Source organism: Aotus nancymaae, unplaced genomic scaffold (genome assembly GCF_030222135.1).
Source record: "Aotus nancymaae isolate 86718 unplaced genomic scaffold, 86718_ANA_hifiasm-v0.15.2.pri h1tg000221l, whole genome shotgun sequence".
NCBI classification, from domain to species: Eukaryota; Metazoa; Chordata; class Mammalia; order Primates; family Aotidae; genus Aotus; species Aotus nancymaae.
Window position 1 is genome coordinate 43,397 of NW_026988636.1, and position 18,530 is coordinate 61,926.

At 39.3% G+C, this 18,530-nt stretch overlaps 1 protein-coding gene across 1 annotated transcript in view; it reads right to left on the reverse strand.

Moving 5' to 3' along the window:
• The window catches only part of LOC105730765 (transmembrane protein 131-like), a 94,974-nt gene that overhangs the window by 42,290 nt on the left and 34,154 nt on the right, over positions 1-18,530 (reverse strand). The window contains exon 4 of the mRNA XM_064371915.1: positions 7,139-7,262. Within this exon, the coding sequence (XP_064227985.1) occupies positions 7,139-7,262 (124 nt within the window). The remainder of the gene's footprint in view (positions 1-7,138; positions 7,263-18,530) is intronic.

An 18,530-nucleotide genomic window follows, 5' to 3' on the forward strand; every position in this document is an offset into this window, starting at 1 on the left:
TGTAGTCCTAGCTACTCAGGAGGCTGAGGCAGGAGAATTGCCTGAACCCAGGAAGCCAACTCTATCACATTAAAGTGCAAGGTGAAGCATTAAATGCTGATGTACAAGTTGTAGCAAGTTATCCAGAAGATCTAGCTAAGATCATTGATGAACATGGCCACACTGAATTAAGATTTTCCATGGAGATGAAACAGCCATCTAGAAGATGCCATCTAGAGAGAAGTCAGTACCTGGCTTCAAAGCTTCAAAGGACAGGCTGACTCTCTTATTAGGAACTAATGCAGCTGGTGATTTTAAGTTGAAGTCAGCGCTCATCTGCCATTCTGAAAATTCTAGAGACCTTAAGAATTATGCTAAATCTACTCTACCTGTGCTCCATAAATGCACAACAAAGCTTAGGTAACAGCACATCTATTTATAACATGGTTCACCAAATATTTAAAACCCACTGTTGAGACCTACTGCTCAGAAAAAAGATTTCTTTCCAAATATTACTGCTCGTTGACAAGGCAATTGTTCACCCAAGAGCTCTGGTGAAAATGCACGAGGAGATGCATGTTGTTTTCATGACTGCTAATACAGGATCCATTCTGCAGCCAAGGATCAGGGGGTAATTTCAAGTTACAAGTCTTATTATTTAAGAAATACATTTCTTAAGGCTACAGCTGCCACAGAGGGTGATTCCTCCAATAGATCTGGGCAAAGTCCATTGAAAACCTCCTAGAGGAGCCACCATTCTAAATGCCATTAAGAACATTTGTAGATGGGCACAGTGGCTCATGTCGTAATTCCAGCACTTTGGGAGGCTGAGGTGGGTGGATCACATGAGGTCAGGAGTTCGAGACCAGCCTGTCCAACATGATGAAACCCTGTCTCTACTAAAAATACGAAACAGAAAAAAAAAATTAGCTGGACGTGATGGCATGGGCCTATAATCCCAGCTACTCAGGAGGCTGAGGCAGGAGAACTGCTTGAACCCGGGAGGCAGAGGTTATAGTGAGCTAAGATTGTGCCAGTGCACTCCAGCCTGGGTGACTGGGGTGCACTCTGACTCAAAAAACAAAAAACAACAACAACAAAAAACCCAACCAAAAAAAAAAACAAAAACCCCACCACATTTGTGATTCATGGAAGGAGGTTAAAATGGCAATGTTAACAGGAGGTTGGAAGAAGTTAATTCCAACTCTCATGGATGACTCTGAAGCGTTTAATATTTCAGTGGAGAAGTCACTGTAGATGGGGTAGAAACAGCAAGAGAACAAGAATTAGAAGTGGCATCTGTAGATGTGAATAAAACTTGAACTGAAGAGGAGTTGCTTCTTAGGGATGAGCAATAAAAGTGGTTTCTTCAGATGAAATCTACTCCTAGTAAAGATGCTGTGAATATGCTGACATGACAGCAAAGGATTTAGAATACTACATAAACTTAGAGGCAGGGTTTGAAAGGACTGACTCCAATTTTGAAAGAAGTTCTACTGTCGGTAAAATACTATGAAACAGCATTGCACACTACAGAGAAATCTTTTGTGAAAAGATAAATCAATGGATGTGGCAAACTTCATTGTTGTCTTATTCTAAACAATTGTCATGGCCATCCCAACTTTCAGCAACCACCACCTTGATCAGTCAGTGGCTGTCAACACTGAGGCAAGGCCCTCCACCAGCAAAAAGATTATGACTTGCATAAGGCTGACATGATCCGTTAGCAGTTTTTAATTTTTAATTAATTATTATTATTATTTTTAAATGCACCTCTAGAAGATCATTTCAGCGATTGTTAGCAGTTTTTAGCAATAAAATATTTTTGAAATTAAGGTATGCACTTTTTTTTTTTTTGAGACAGTATCTTGCTCTGGCGCCTTGGGTAGAGTGCGGTGTGTGATCTTGGCTCATTGCAACCTCCACCTCCCAGGTTCAAGTGATTCTTCTGCCTCAGCCTCCCGAGTAGCTGGGATTATAGGTGCCCGTCACCGTGTCCGGTTAATTTTTATATTTTTAGTAGAGATGGTGTTTCATCTTCTTGGCCAGGCTGGTCTTGAACTCCTGGCCTTGTGATCCACCCACCTCGGCCTCCCAAAGAGCTGGGAATACAGGCGTGAGCCACCACGCCTGGCCAGGTATGTATGTTTTTTAGACACAATGGTATTGCACTTAATAGGCCACAGTACAGTATAAACATAACTTTTATATATACAGGGAAAGCAAAAAATTCTGTTACTGGGTTACTACAGTGGTCTAGAACTGAACTTGCAATATCTCCACGGTATCCCAAGTCCAACTCCTTTCTTCACCTCTTCCATGTACCACTCTAGTCAGAGTAATTATCTTCTTACCCTGGAGTACAGCAACAGCCAATGTGACTGGGGTCCCTTGTTCTATTTTTGATGAATGAAGATCCTTTTAAAACCTAAGCTACGATTTCATTCTTCTGTTTAAAACCCTTTGATGGCTTTCCACGTCAATCAGGAAAGTCAAGTCAAATCAGTTTGTAAGGCCCTTCACGGTCTGCCCCCTTACTTCTCCTCTCACCCGTGCTCACTCTGGTCTAGCTGTCTTTGCACAACAGGCCTGCTTCCAACAATACAGCCTTTGTACCACTTGGTTCTTCTGGCTAGAATGCTTTTCTTCCACATATTTCAGTTTCCTCCACATAGTCCTTCTACCTCACCCTCTTTGAGTCTTTGTTCAAATGTTACCTTCTGAATAAAGCCTACCCTGACCACCCTATTTAAAATGACATCACCTTCCCTGTTAACTCCTAAGTTTCTGATTCTATACTCTTTTCCTAACCTTGTATCATTTTCTAAGATCTTACAAAATCTACTTATTTACCATGCTTGCCTTCCCTCTGCTGCTGACTTTACCCAACCCTCCCCACCAAGGTATGTATGATAGGCATCTCTGTTTTCACTGATTAAAAACAAAGTGCCTGACACTTAAGTAGACACTTAATAAATATTTGTTAAATTGATTTCTTATTTCCACATAGGTGGAGTGGCGAAACTATTTTAAATTTACATTTCTTAAGTGTTTTGAACTGCAAAAGTAACAAGTACTTATTTTACTTAGTGATACAGTGCTAAGATGACTGAATAAAAAGTTGATAACCCCAAACTTCCACCACTCTCACCTTTCTCAGGTTATCCAGTTAACCTGGCAAATCTATCTGTGCTTTATCTATTCCAGCTCTTATTAATATACTCAAATAAATATACACAGACTTTTTGCTTTTATAAAAATGGTATTATATGCCAGGCATGGTAGCTCAAGTCTGTAATCCCAGCACTTTGGTAGGCCAAGGCAGGCGGACTGCTTGAGGCTGCACATTTGAGACCAGCCTGGCCAACATGGCAAAACCCCATCTCTACTAAAAAATACAAAAAATTAGTTGGGCATGGTGGCAGGCACCTGTAGTCCCAGCTACTAGGGAGGCTGAGGCACAAGAATGGCTTGAACTCAGGAAGCAGAGGTTGCAGTGAGCTGAGATCATGCCGCTGCATTCCAGCCTGGGTGACAGAGTGAGACCCTGTCTCAAAAAAAAAAAAGGTATTTTATTCTACTTTACAATATGCTTTTCTTACATATTAGCATGTCATGTATATTATTTCAGATCAACAGAGACCTATTTCATTCTCTTTATTATCTGCATAATATTCCATACTACTGCTACATCATATTTTGTTCAATTCCCAGTAATGTCATGGAATCAAAGTTTAACCTAAAATAGAATAATGTCCTTCTATATCTAATTAAAATGATCATTAATATTTGTTAGTGCCCTTCAACCCATGAGAAGAGACTGTCCATTAAGTATACTGAAATAAGTGAACTATAACATTTTAATTTTAGTCACAGACTGAAACAAAGTTTATCCTAGTTAATCTTCAGTTTATCTGAAAATTTAATCAATCAAAAGGTTGTAATCAATAAAAAAAACATTTTTGTATCCTACTGTGTGTAAGGCACCCCATTTCCACAAGCCAAGGAACCAAAATTGGACTTGTATAGAATATGGTTACAAAAATCTGTATTTTTCTGATGTAAAATACATGTTGCATATTTTATGGCCCATATACAATATGGCCATGAAAGAGGAATGGCCTAAAATGCAGTCTTACTATTATGTAATTTTTAATTATAATTAGATAATTATATTCAATTAACAGATAATTACACAAACTTATATATGGAGAAATAAATTTTCATATAACCAAACCCCTTACCTCTCTTATCATTCCTATTCTTTTTAATTTTCAGGCGGTCTTAAAACAAAAACTTTAACAAAATTACTTGCATGTGCGTGTTAAAATACAATTATGTAAAACTTGGTTTGAACAATAATTAAAAAATAGTCTTTTCTGTATTTTCTACTTTTTGGTTAATGTAGAGATGTTAACAGTGAACAACTAAAAACTCTGAGTTATAGACAATGTGTCAAAGAAATAAGACCTGACCAGGAATTCTGAGCATGACAAAGGTAATTAGAGTTAGAATAAATGTAAAGATTTTGCTCTCCTCCACATAAGAAACTCTATTCATCTTTCCCCAAGGCTCTTATTATTGACATAAAGCTGAAGTAGAGAGGAAATAGGTTATTTCTTCCCCCGAGAGTTCATTCCATCTCTCCCCTCTACTTCTCGAGTGTCTGGAGTCAGTGTCTTACTTTAGGGGGAAAAAAAAAGATATATATATATATATATATATATATAGAAAAAGGTCCCTGGGAGAGTCTAGTTCAGAAATGTCAAGTTAGTAGCCTTTAGCTTATGTTGTTTGGCCCATACTGTCTTTCTAAAACTAAACTGATTTTCAATGTATGAAGACTGGAAGATACATGAGAATTCTTATTTCTGAAATCAGCAGAACTGCACATGGGCTTACACACCCAACATGGTAACCACTGCCTGGAGCCCAGTGGAAGCTGATCTCTTTGAATGGTCACATGTTCTCTAGGGCACCCCCTCATCCCACTTGGCTTGCTTCCCCCATTTATATTGTTTACCTAGCCCAGTAAGAATTTGTTTGCAACTCTTGTTCTAGTCTCTGTAGCATGATAGCAATGAAAACAGTAAAAACCCTGGCCTTTAACACAGGTGAAACTTGGAGTGCTCAGAAACAACAAAATATTGCTTGACTTAGCAAAAAGCTAACAAGTTAGAAATAAAATGTATAGTGCAGTTGTGAACTATTTTTGAACCGATTGCATTTTTACTTCACAATTTTGCCCTTAAACTCAACATGTCTCTGCATACTGATAATGCCTGAAAGCTGGATGGTTTCATTATACATAAATACATCTCTATAGAAGCTGTTAGGTACAAGCCACTCACTGAGGTGTAATATGATACAAATCACTGGGGATGCTAACATAACACCTACACCTTCACCTTGGCTCCTGCCACTCACTGCATGACTGGGGCAGATCTCTCTGGAGCTCAGCCTGTGTATACACAGGTCCCTCCCAGCATTAGAATTATATTACTGGAGACTATTATCAACAGCACATCTATAAAAAGTATGAAAATATCTTTTAGTTAACAAAGAATAACTAACTCAAGGGAAAGCTATTTTAAGAAATAATTTAGAAAAGGGATATTTCTACAAGAATCACAAAAAAATTAAACTTTTTATTACCAAAATAATATACTAATTTATCAGTTTCTTGTTTATAAAATACCTTTAAATGAAAAAGTTGTGCTTTTTTTTTTACTCTAAAGTAAACATATGATGAAACAGGATTTTAGAAAGGAGAAATGTAAACATCAAATAACTGACATAAAAATACAGCAACCAATATCTTATATGCTTAAAACGGTTTCTTCTTTGTCACTCAGTCACATCCCTTCAAAGGAGTCACTGAAAACCCTGGGAAGATGTAATTCAGTCCCATTCATTTTTCTTCCCTCTCATCTTTGCTATTTTATTAATTATTTTGGAAACCTATATGCTAAAGCTTTAGGTATTCTCTCAAATTTAAAATGTACTTAAGATACCATTTTTTTGGGGGGGTCAGAAAAAAAGTTTTTAATAACAAGTTTACATACTTCCTACAAAAATTACCAATAAAATTTTAGATGATATATGTGGTAAGGAGAACCTTAAATTGGTGCTTAAGACTTTATGCCCTAATCTCTGAGGTTGTGACTAGGATGAGATACCACACCTGGGATTATTTACATCACATGGTAAAAGGGATTCTGCAGATGTAATTAAGGCCACCAACCAGTTGACTTTTAGTTAATCAAAAGGGAGACTAACCGGAGAGTCCTGACCCACTGACAGGAGCCCTTTAAAAGCAGAGTCTTCTGTTCTTGTGTCAGTTTGCTGAGAATGATGTAGGCAACGGTGGGGTGGGATGGAGACAGCAAACCACCATGGCATGTATGTACCTATGCAACAATTCTGCAGGGAGCAGGATGTGCACATGAACCCCAGAGCCCAAATACAATTAAAAAAAAAAAAAGCAAGAGTTTTCTAGCTGGAGGCAGAAGACATCAGAGAGGTACAAAGTGCCAGGGGAAAGATGCGCTGTTGCTGGCTTGAAGATGGATGGCCTGTGAGAAGGAATCCGGGGGTCCTGAGGAGCTGAGAGGGGTCACTAGCAAAGAGCCAACAGCGAATTGGGGGCTTCCACAAGGAACGTAATTCTCCCAACAACTTTAATGAGTTTGGAAGTGATTTCCCTTCAGAGCCTCTGGATAAGGACTCAGCCTAGACGACATCTTAATTTTAGCCAGTGATACACTGAACAAACAACTCAGTGTGCTTATGGCTTACAAAATTGTGTGCTAATAAGTGGGTGTTGTCACAAGCCTCAAGTTTGTGGTAATTTATTATGTAGCAAGAAGAAACTAACACAATGCTAAGGAATTACCTGTGATTAGGAAGGAAAATAAAATCTACTGAATATAAGAATGCTACCTTTTTCAGAGTATTTAAGGTTCACTGCTGATTTGTTAAGCTGTTTCACGTTGAGAAAAACAATGTGTTTAAGCGTAGAAGTAATCATTTTTAGGAAGTGGAACAAACAGATCTAGGAACAGGTTTGAAATATTCAAACAGCAAGTTATTAATCAATAAAGATCTAGATATTTCAACTTCAAACTCAGGAGCGATCATGTATAGCAGAGAAACTTACCCTATTTTGAAAAAATGATGCATGAAAATGTGATGTTGTAGCAGATATTGATACTAAAGTAATAGTTTCTTCAGAACTAGGATTATGTAAGTAGACTTTTTCCATTTTTGGCATTCCAACTGGTCTGTAAAACAAAAAGAAAATGATCACAAATACTTCAAAGATAATTCTAATTGATAAGATGATTTCTAATTGTTAAAAAATTAAACATCAAAATTGTTAGACAAATACATAGCTTAATATACTAAAACGCTTTCTGAATTTATTTATATTTAAAACTACATATAAAAATGCATTTAGTCATTCAACAAATATTTCCTGAGTGCCAATTATATCACGTACAGTGCCAGGTGCTGGGATACAATGAAGCAAGTCTCAGCCCTGTGAGGCTCAGAACCCAGTGAGGCAGTGGACGGGGCACAGAATGGTCAGCTCCTTTTCTTTCTGTACCACCACCCTGCCTCCTACCAATTGTGAATTGTGTCCTCTCCTCCTCAAATTCCATGGATACATGCTCTTCATTTTAGGGGCGGAAACTGAGTGGCAAAGTTGTGTGAGGAGATCTTGTGAGTTAGAGGATTCTACTATACTAATTTCATAGATGAGAATACTGGGGCACAGAAAAGTTAATTAACTGGCCAAAGGCACACTTCGAACCTGGATGTGAATCTAAGTCTTCTGGGTCTATTCTGGGCTCTAAATGCCAGTACTGAAGTGCCTCTTCTCAAAGCTAAACACACTAAATGGTCTGAAATCCACAAATCCATTTTAATGTCTCCCTTGAGTATCCATGTTATGGTTTGCCTTAAAAGTGAAACTTTATTCTATAGTCCACTTACTACTTCTACAGCTAATCTTATTTGTATAGGCCTCCTAACTTCTACAGCTTCCTTGCTTTTTCTCTCTACCTACTCCCACACACCCACTAGTTATTAGGTTCCTTCCTAATCTCACATGACCCAGCCTAAACAAGTAACTCTTTTCAATCCAGACCTTCCACTTGAGCCAGGCTAATTCCATGGGCAATCTACCCATGCTTCTGACAATCTGCCTGCCCTGTGTTTTTTCCCCTATCCTCCTACACCAATCCAAACCCTTATTTTCTAAATACACCATGGAATACTATGCAGGCATAGAAAATGACGAGTTTGTGTCCTTTGTAGAGACATGGATGAATCTAGAAACTATCATTCTCAACAAACTGACACAACAACAGAAAACCAAATGCTGCATGTTTTCACTCATAGGCGGGTGATGAACAATGAGAACACTTGGGCACAAGGAAGGGAACAACACTCACTGGGCTTTGTGGGGAGGGGGAGGGGAGGGACAATGCGGGGGCAGGGGAGGATAGGGAGGGATAACACCAGGAGAAATGCCTGATGTAGGCGACGAGGGGGTGGGGGGGAATGTGGCATGTATGTACTTATGCAACAATCCTGCAGGATGTGCACATGTACCCCAGAGCCCAAAGTACAATAAAAAAAAATATACAGCCTTCTTTCACAAGGTCCTCTCCTCATGCAACCATTTTGGTCCACGGTTTTTGAAATTTTACATTTTATAATTCACATTTAATAAGTTTGCATATAAACCTCAAATCCCAAGCAGCTGAAAAACTCAGAACCAGAACTGCATTTTATATTTGGTGCAACTGTCCACCATACTTTTTTTCTTCAAGAAGTTCTGTCCCTATCTTTCTTCAATTTAGTTTATTACCTCTAATTCAAGACTTGGGAAAGTTGATAAACAGTCAACAGCTGATAATTTTCAATAGTTTAAGAAAACTGAATGCAGATGAAAGGGCAGGGCATGATGGCCAAACAGAAGGCTCCACCAATGTCCCCCTCCCAACAGAGATACTAAATTCAACCACCATACACAAAAAGCACCTTCATAAAAACCAAAAATTATGCGAGCACTCACAGTACTTGGTTTGGTTTTAACTTCTTATCACTGAAGTTCATCATATTCTCCTCAAATTCCACAAATACGTGCTCTTCATTTTAGGAGTGGAAACTGAGTGGCAAAGTTGTGTGAGGTGATCTTGTGAGTTAGGGGCTTTTATTATACTCATTTCATAGATGAAAAGAGTGGGGCACTGAAGAGGGTAGGGTAGAAAGTCTTCAATTGCTGATGCCACCCTTTCCCACACATCGCTTTCCACCTGGCAGCAGCCAAGTGGCACAGAAAGAGAATTTGTGCACTTGGGAGAGGGACAGTGCAGCGACTGTGAGACTGCAAGGGAACTCAGTGCTGCCCTGTCACAGCAGAAAGCAAAATCTGGCTGAACTCAGCTGTTGTTGCCCAGGGAGAAAGCATTTAGACAAGCCCTGGGGTGGTGGGGTGGGAACTGCCCATCCTAGCAGTCCTAACTTGAGTTCCCACTAGCCTTGACACCTCAGGCTAAAGTGTTCTGGGGCTCCAAGCCCAGCACAGCACTAGGACTCTCTTAGGAGTCCTAGTGGCCTAGGGCCTAGGGTTACAAGCACTGCAATTCCTAAGAGAGTCCTAGTGCTGTGCTGGGCTTGGAGCCAGTAGACTTGAGGGGCACGTGATCTAAGTTTTTATCAACAGATGAATGGATAAAGAAAATGTGGTACATATACACAACGGACTACTATTCAGCCATGAAAAATAGTACTCCATTGCGTATATGTACCATATAAACCACAATGTATATGTGGTACATATATACAGTGGAGTACTTTTCAGCCTGTCATTTGCAACAACATGGGTGGAGCTAGAGAACATTATGTTAAGTAAAATAAGCCAGGCCCAGAAAGACAGAATTTCCATGTTCTCACTTCTTTGTGGGAGCTAAAAATTGAACTTATAGAGATAGAGAGTAGAAAGATGGTTACCAGAGGCTGGGAAGGATAGCAGGGGGGATGGGTGGAAGTGAGGATAATTAATATGTACAAAGAAATTGAAAGTATGGATAAGACCCAGCATTTGCTAGCATAACACTGTGACTATAGTAAAAAAAAAAACTTAATTTTACACAAAAATAACTAAAATATAAATGGATGGTTTGTTAACACAAAAGATAAATGCTTGAGGTGATGACTATCCCATTTACCCAGATGTGATTATTATGGATTGCATGCCTGTATCAAAATATGTAACCCATAAATATATATATCTACTATATATCCACAAAAATTTAAAAATAATTGGGAAAAAAAGCAGCAAATTAATCAGGGGCTTTGGGTTCCTTTAAAGATAGTGAATTAGTACCCGCTAGCTCTCCCTGCCATCTTCCCTCCCCCACAACAACAATGCTGAAAAAATTTATAAGTTAGAGGGAGGTACTGACTCCAAGAAATAACCAAAAAATAGTGAGACAATCTTGGGAGAACTGAAGGCTGCCTTAAAGTGTCAGGTGAGGCAAAGTGAGCGGGAGAGGGCAGACTGAGCTGACAAGAGAGGCTAGGCTAGGGGAAGGCTTCCAAACTTCCTTCCCTGTCTGCCTTGAGATAGAGCCTGTTTCTTCAACCTGGAACAGAAAAGCTTGCCAGAGTAAGGAGCTGCTGAGCAGCTGCCCTTGAAATGCTCTCCTCTAATGGCTCTCTCTGGTCCTACAAAGTCCTAGGGCTACTGAATTATGATTTAGGAAGACATCTTTGTGCCATGATGCTTCTGCCTAAGCATTGTCAGTTAAGAGTGTTGACAAATATGGGGCAATCAATAGTTCTTATGTGTAGCTGTGGAACTGGGTCTCTCCATTTTGGGGATCATCTCTCCTCTTAAATTCACAAGAAGAGACAAAGGCCAGGGCTTGGCCTTCTGCCCTTCTCAATATGCATTACCAGACAGTAGCTCATAAGTTCACACACCCAAGTAACAAGATACGTTTGGAGTAAGTAAATCAGATAATACACAGAATGTTGTGACAGACTGTAATGCTACTGCCCTGGTCAAACTTGGAATGGAAGGTTGAATAGAAGTGACAAGAATGGGGCCAGGGCCAGGGGCGGTGGTTCACGCCTATAATCTCAGCACTTTACACTTTGCGAGGCCAAGGCAGGTGGATCACCTGAGGTCAGGAGTTTGAGACCAGCCTGGTCAACACTGTGAAACCCCATCTCTACTAAAAATACAAAAAGTTAGCTGGACGTGGTGGTGGGTGCCTGTAATCCCAGCTACTTGGGAGGCTGAGGCAGGAGAATCGCTTGAACTCAGGGGGTGGAAGTTACAGTGAGCCAAGATCACACCACTGCACTCCAGTCTGAGCAACAAGAGACTCCATCTCAAAAAAAACAAACAAAAAAACAAAAAAAGAAGTGACAAGAATGAATCTCCTTGTCTTGTTCTTGATGTAGGGGGAATGTTTTCATTCTCTCACCATTATATATGATGTCAGCCTTGGGGTTTTCATCATAGATATTCTATTAGGTTGAAGAAAATCCCGTCTATCCTAGTTTTTAGGCATTATTATCATGAAAGGATGTTGTATTTTCTCAAATGCTTTTTCTGTGTTTATTGACATGATTATTGGTTTTCCCTGTGTTATGTTAATTGATTTTTTTGATGTTAAACTAATCCTGCATTCTTGAGATAAATTTCATTTGGTCATGGTGTATAATCCTTTTTAGAATTTGTTAATATTTTGTGGAGGATTTTTGCATCTATATTCAGAAAAAATATTTGTCTCTATTTTCTTGTGGTGTCTTTGTCTGGTTTTGGTATTGAGTAACACAGACCTAATAGACTAAGTTGTTAAGTTTTCCTCTTTCTATTGTTTGGAAGAGTTTGGGAATAATTGGTATTAATTCTTCTTTGAATGTTTCATAGAATCCACAAGTAAAGCTATATGGATCAGGGCTTGTTTTCTGGGAAGTTTTTAAATGACTAATGCAAACATTTTACTTGCTATAAGTCTATTCAGATTTTCTATTTCTCTGTGAGTCAGTTTATGTATTTTGTGTCTTTCTGGAAATCTGTCCATTTCAACTAAGTTAATGAATTTGTTAGCATACATTGTTCATAATATTCTCTTGTAATCTTATTTCTATAAGGTTGATAGTAATGGTACCTCTTACATTTCCAATTTTAGTAATTTGAGTCTTTTCTGTTTACTCCCTGGTCATTCTAGCTAAAGGTTTGTCAATTTGATCTTTTCAAAGAACCAACTTTTGGTTTAGTTGATTTTCTGTTATGATTTTTCTATTCTGTATTTTATTTCCTCTCTGGTTTTTATTATTTCTGCTTGCTTTAGTTGGCTTTTTTTTTTTTTTTTTTTTGAGTTGGAGTTTCGCTTTTGTTACCCAGGCTGGAGTGCAATGGTGCGATCTCAGCTCATCGCAACCTCTGCCTCCTGGGTTCAAGCAATTCTCCTGCCTCAGCCTCCTGACTAGCTGGGATTACAGGCATGCGCCACCATGCCCAGCTAATTTTTTGTATTTTTAGTAGAGACGGGGTTTCACCATGTTGACCAGGATGGTCTCGATCTCTTGACCTCGTGATCCACCTGCCTTGGCCTCCCAAAGTGCTGGGATTATAGGCGTGAGCCACCGTGCCCCGCTAGTTGGCTCTTTTGCTAGTTTTTTGAGGGAGAAGGTTAGGTTTCTGATTTGAGATATTTTTGTGTGTTTCCTTCCCAGCAATGTTTTTGCTGCATTCTGTAAGTTTTGATATGCTTTGTTTTTATTCATCTCAAAGTATTTTCTAATTTCCCTTTTGATTTATTCGACTCACTGATTATTAAAGAGTATATTTATTATCTCAAGACTTTTTGTTTTTGATTTCCAATTTATTTCGGTAGAAAATGAAGTCATCAGAGAACATACTTTGTACAGGATGAGTATCTCTTACCTGAAATGCTTGGAACAAGAAGTGTTTTGAATTTCAGATTTTTTCACATTTTGAAATATCTGCATTATACTTATCAGTTGAGCAACCATAATCTGAGAATCTGAAATTCTTCAATGAGCATTTCCTTTGAGCATCATGTAGGCACACGCAAAAAATCAGATTTTGGAGCATTTTGGATTTTGGATTTTCAGATTAGGCATGTTCAACCTGTATTGTTTAAATCCATTTAAAATTACTAGCGTTTGTATTGTGGATTAGCATATGGCCTATCTTGGAGAACATTCTACGTATTCTGTGTTGAGCACAGTGTCCTAAAGATGTCTACAAGTCAAGTTGGTTTATACTTTTCCAAGTCTTCTATTTCTTTATCTTCTGCCTAGATGTTCTATCCATTATTGAAAATGGGGGTACTGAAGACTGTCATTATTACTGTTGCATTGTGTATTTCTCCCTTCAGTTCTGGCAGTTTTGCTTCATATATTTTGGGTGGGTCTGTTATTAGTTACATAAATATATTTATAATTGTTATATCTCCCTGATGGATTGACCCTTTTGTAATCATAAAATGTCCATCTTTACTTGTAATAATTTTGTTTTAAAGTCTATGTTGTCTGATCTACTTTTCCCCTAGTGTTGCCCGCTGTACAAGTGGACACTGGAGAAGGGGTGGTAGACTCTGGTCTTCTCAGCTTGCTCTTTCTAATGTGGAACCCTACAAACGAGGTGGGCAAGATTGGGTTCCCCAGATTTCAGGCCTGCTGCATCTAGGTACAGCATCTGCCCTAGGGTGGGGTGGGTCAAGAGAGACCCAGTCCTTTCTGAAATGTGCCTGAAACAGAACTTCTGCAACATAAAATTGGGGGTGATGAGAAATGCTAGCAGACTTCACCTCTCAGGTGAAACTGCAGTCCCAGAGTATAAACTGGGGTTAGAGGGAGCTTCTATATCAAAGAACTGGAGCTTGAGGGGTATGTGGTGGGGAGCATAATAGAAAAGTTGTGGCTCAAATGCCAGAGACTCCCACTGTTCTTATGAAGATTTAAAACATTTTTTTGAATGAACAATTTCCTGGAACTTTAAATAAATGTTTTTTAAAAAACAATTCTCATCAGTTAAATCGCTGTTTGTTGAGATAGTCCATTGAGCTCCTTACTCCATTCTTAAAATCCCATGCCCTAATGGTATATTTGCTTCAAGTATTCAGAAGCTTTATTGGTAGATGCATGCATATTTCCAGTTGTTATTTTTTTGTATGTAAATTAATCCCTCTATATTTACGTACTATCCTCCCTTTATTCCCAGTAATAGTGCTTCTTCTGAAGTTTACTTTGTCCAAATTAACATAGCCCTTTCACTTGGTTAGTGTTTACATGGTAATATATTCTCCATCCTCTTATTTTTAACTTGTCTATGTCTACACACACACACACACACACACACACACACACACACACACAAACACACACACACGTAGGTTTTTTGCTAGTTGTGTCCTGTTTTTTTATTCAATCTGACAATCTTGGTCTCTTAATTGGTGTGTTTAGATATTTAATGCAATTATTGATAGACAAAGTCTATCATCACACAAGTTATTTTATTTGATTTTTTTTTTAATTAACTAGTAAAGCTGTGCCCACAGACTTCACTGGAGAGGCAGGATCCCACAGGAGAGATTTTCTGCTTTACCCAGGGAAGCAAAATCCTGGCCAAAAATCATTCTGTGGATTGCCCATTATGAGGCCCACAATAATTCTGTGACCTAACAGTCCAGAACAAAAAACAAAAAAGGTGGAAACAGGGATTGGATCCTGAGGCAGTGACAGATAGGTATCCAGAATGGGTCTGTAAGAACATATTTGAAGTTACAGAGCAGAACTCCTCTAACCAAGAAGCACTCGAACTGTTGAATTCCTCTTGCCTCTGGTGGAGACAGATCCTTTAAATAACAGGTTCATCAATCCCAGGTGGGGTTATGACACCATGAAACAATTAGGGAAATGGGTACAGATCCAGCTGGGGCCTCAAACTATACCTATGATAATGCAGGAAGAAGCTAAATAGATACAATATAGAAGATAAAAAGTCTTCTTACTCAAGCTTCATATAAACATATATGTAGAACAGCAGCATACAGAAATAAAAACATCCTCCTTACATCCTGAAAGTTCAACGACTGTGTGATTTCTTAAAAAAAAAAAATAATGCTTTTACAATTCAAATAGACTTCAGGGTAACCGGTAACCATTCATGCACTTTCCTGTGAATTCCTTCTCAATGTTTTTCCTTGTGTGACTTTAATACATTCAATCTCAGCTAAGATAAAGAAGGCAGGATTCAAAATGGACAGGTAATTTGGTGTAACCTTCAAGACGACAGGATTGGAGATGGCCTCCTGCAAGAGAGTGCTGTGGGGAAAGAAGACAAGTGTGGAAGTGCTAGGAGCCTGGAAGCATGAAGTGGATGCTTCTGAGGCTTCTGCACTGCTTCTGAGGCTGGCCCTGTCCCTTCTTCCAGGGATCAAAGAGGAAAGGCATGAGCCACACCCCATAGAAATGAATGCACCCTTGCTCAGAGGAGAAGAGTCATCTACTTATGTTGTTCAAAGTAGTTTGGAGTAAGAAGAACAGAGAGAAGTTGTCAGGAAGGGCGTCAGCAGGCTATTTCAGTTGTTGCACGCTCAAACAGAGCAGGCTGCCTCTAGCTCTGGGCAGTCCACACCACAGGAAGCAGAGGGAGTGAGCACTCCTTGGACAGACTTGCTCACAGACCTCATAAGCTTGCCTTGCCTCTCGCCATCCTCTGTTCCTTTGGTGACACGAGCAGGATCTACATCATGGAAAGTATATTATTATTTGTAAATTCAAAATGCGTTAATATTCTATGATATGTAACAAATTACCACAAACTTGAGGCTTAAGGCAATGCCCGTTCATTATCTTACAATTCTGTAAGAATGGCTGGTTTATCTGCTCGAGGTCTCAGAAGAAGGAATTGAAGGTGTTGGCAAGATGTGTCCTCAGCTGAAGCTCTAAGTTCTTAAGTTCTTTTAAGTTCATTCTGATGGTTGATAAATTCAGGTTGCTCTTAGTCTCTTGCTATATGACCCTACCATTTTCAAAAACAGCACAAAGAAACTCTCTTGCATCCAATATCTCCCTTACCTCAAATATCTGACATTTCTGTTTCTGACTGTTAAAGCCAGATTTTAAAGACTCATGGATTAGGCCAGGCCCACCCAAAAAAATCTAACTTAAAGATCAACTGATTTGGGGCCTTAGTTATAGTTTCAGAACCCTTTATAATAACACCTAGATTGGTGTTTGATTGAATAACTAGGAGAATGTAGTATGTACAGGTACATTAGAGGCCAGAAATTTTTGGAACCGCGGCCTATCTTAGAATCCTGCCGATCATAAGCAGGGTGTCTGATTACTTGGCTGAACAGGTAAAATTTAAAAACAAAACAAAGATTTCCAAATGCCTGCCAGTGCTACTCCTGTTTGTTTCCATTATTGGCTGTCCAAAGACAGAAGTAGGGCCAAAGGGGACAGCATGAAGTATTTATAAACCAAGCTGAAGCAAACATACAGTTGTCCTCTGTGCTCTTGCAGCAGAACTACGAACTGTCCATATTTTTGAATAGTCTGAGGCTCAAAAGAATTAGAAAACAGCAGCTATGAATTAGAGACTAGCTTGGAAAGTAAACTGCAATTTTGTGGTCAATGGCAAGTTTCCTACACCACAGAAAGACGACACTGCAGTGCCAGGAAACAGCTGAAGAAACGGCTTAGCAACTGCCCTGAGACAGACCTTATGAATGACAGTGACACAACACTGTTAAGCAGAGCTTTGGGCAGAAAGTTGGGCCAAATCAATATGCAGTACTTTGTATCACTCTACTATCGCAAACTACTACTATCCTCCTCTCAAAAACATTTTAGATTGAAGGTTGAGCTGGGGAGTTGATGTAAAATCTTTTATGGAAAGATTGGGCAGGTAGGAATTGAAAAGCTAAGAGGCACCAAGCATCCCTTTAGGCAGCCTATTTGATTTTTTTAGAATACCAAAAAGTCATTAGAGAAAAATGCTTTTCATAAACTATCTTGACAATAAAGACATCCACTTTTAGCAAGTCTATTCAATGTCCATTTTTTAGAGTCATGAAGTACCTACTTTAAACTTTAGATTTGAAACCAAGATTTTCTGAATGTAATAATTATATAAGCCAAGGAATTCAGTAAACCAAGTTTCTACCCAAAGCATCTTTCACAGCCTGCAATAAATGTTTGAAAAAAGAAGTGAAACTGCCTTTGCAAAATTATGACAGTAAGGGAAATCTGACGTAGTTGACTCCATCTTGCTTCTGACCTCCAAGCTGTCCTTTGTCACTTCTAGGCACAGGCAAAGCGACTTTGAGAGGAATTTAGTTTACAGTTTAACCTTAAAGCAAAATGATAATAACCTTTCCCAAAACTAAACTGCTTTTGAAAACTAATGAAAGGCCATAAGGTTAGGGTTATGAGAGGGGCCTGGGATAACTGGCCATTTTTTGGAAGATCATGAGATTTCTAAGTTTCCCAATCACTCCTGTAGGTAGTATTACTACCGTAGAACCTCAGATTGGTCTTCTGAGAGATCCTTTCAGACTTTTGCATTTCTGACAACTGGCTGACTCAACTGGTCCTGTGGCCCCAACCCAGAGGCTGACTCAGAGCAGGAGGACCATTTTCCACACCCCTATGATTCCATCCCCAACCAATCAATATTCCTCATTCCCTCACCGCCGCCCACAAAACTATCCTTGAAAAACCCTAATCTCTAAGCCTTCAGGGAGACTGATTTAAGTAATAAATCCATCTCCTGTGTAGCTGCCCTCGTGCTAATAAAACTCTTTATTGCAATACCATGGTCTTAGTGAACTGGTTTTATCTGTATAGCAGGCAGGAAGAATCCGTCAGGCAATCACAAGAGCTGCTATGGAAACAGAAAAACATTTAACAGCACTGGCATAAAAACTGGCCGGGAAGTGGGGTGGGGGGGTGGTGGTGGTAGGAATGGAAGGGGAGCCAGGGGTGTCTAGATTGCTCCATGGGATTGTTAACAAGAAGAGAGGAGGAGAGAAAGGGGGAAAAAAAAGAGGGAGAGAGAAAGGGATGGAGGGCAGAGAGAATAAAAGGTAGGCTTAAAGAATAAATTTAAACAAAGAGGCTGAAAACAAAGAAAGCTAATTTTATCAGTTTATTGTTAAACAAATTCTAGAGGGGAGTAGGATGATCAGGGTAACAAGAGGAGTCAGCATTAGGGTCAAGAAAGAAGCAAGGGAAATTCTAGATGCACCCTTACTGAAAGGCCTGATACTCTTTAGAAGATGCCATGAGTTATACAGACGCTAACTCCATTTCTTATCTTTGACTGCTGACAGTTTTTAAGCCCCAGTGATGCCCCTTTATCTTCTGCTCCACATCTGGGCAAGCCAAGAAGAAAGCCTGCACATTCTCTCTTGGAGCTAGTGAGAAGTTCCAATCCTGCAAACTCACTCCAGCCTTGCTCCCTGAACACAGTAAAACCAAGCTAG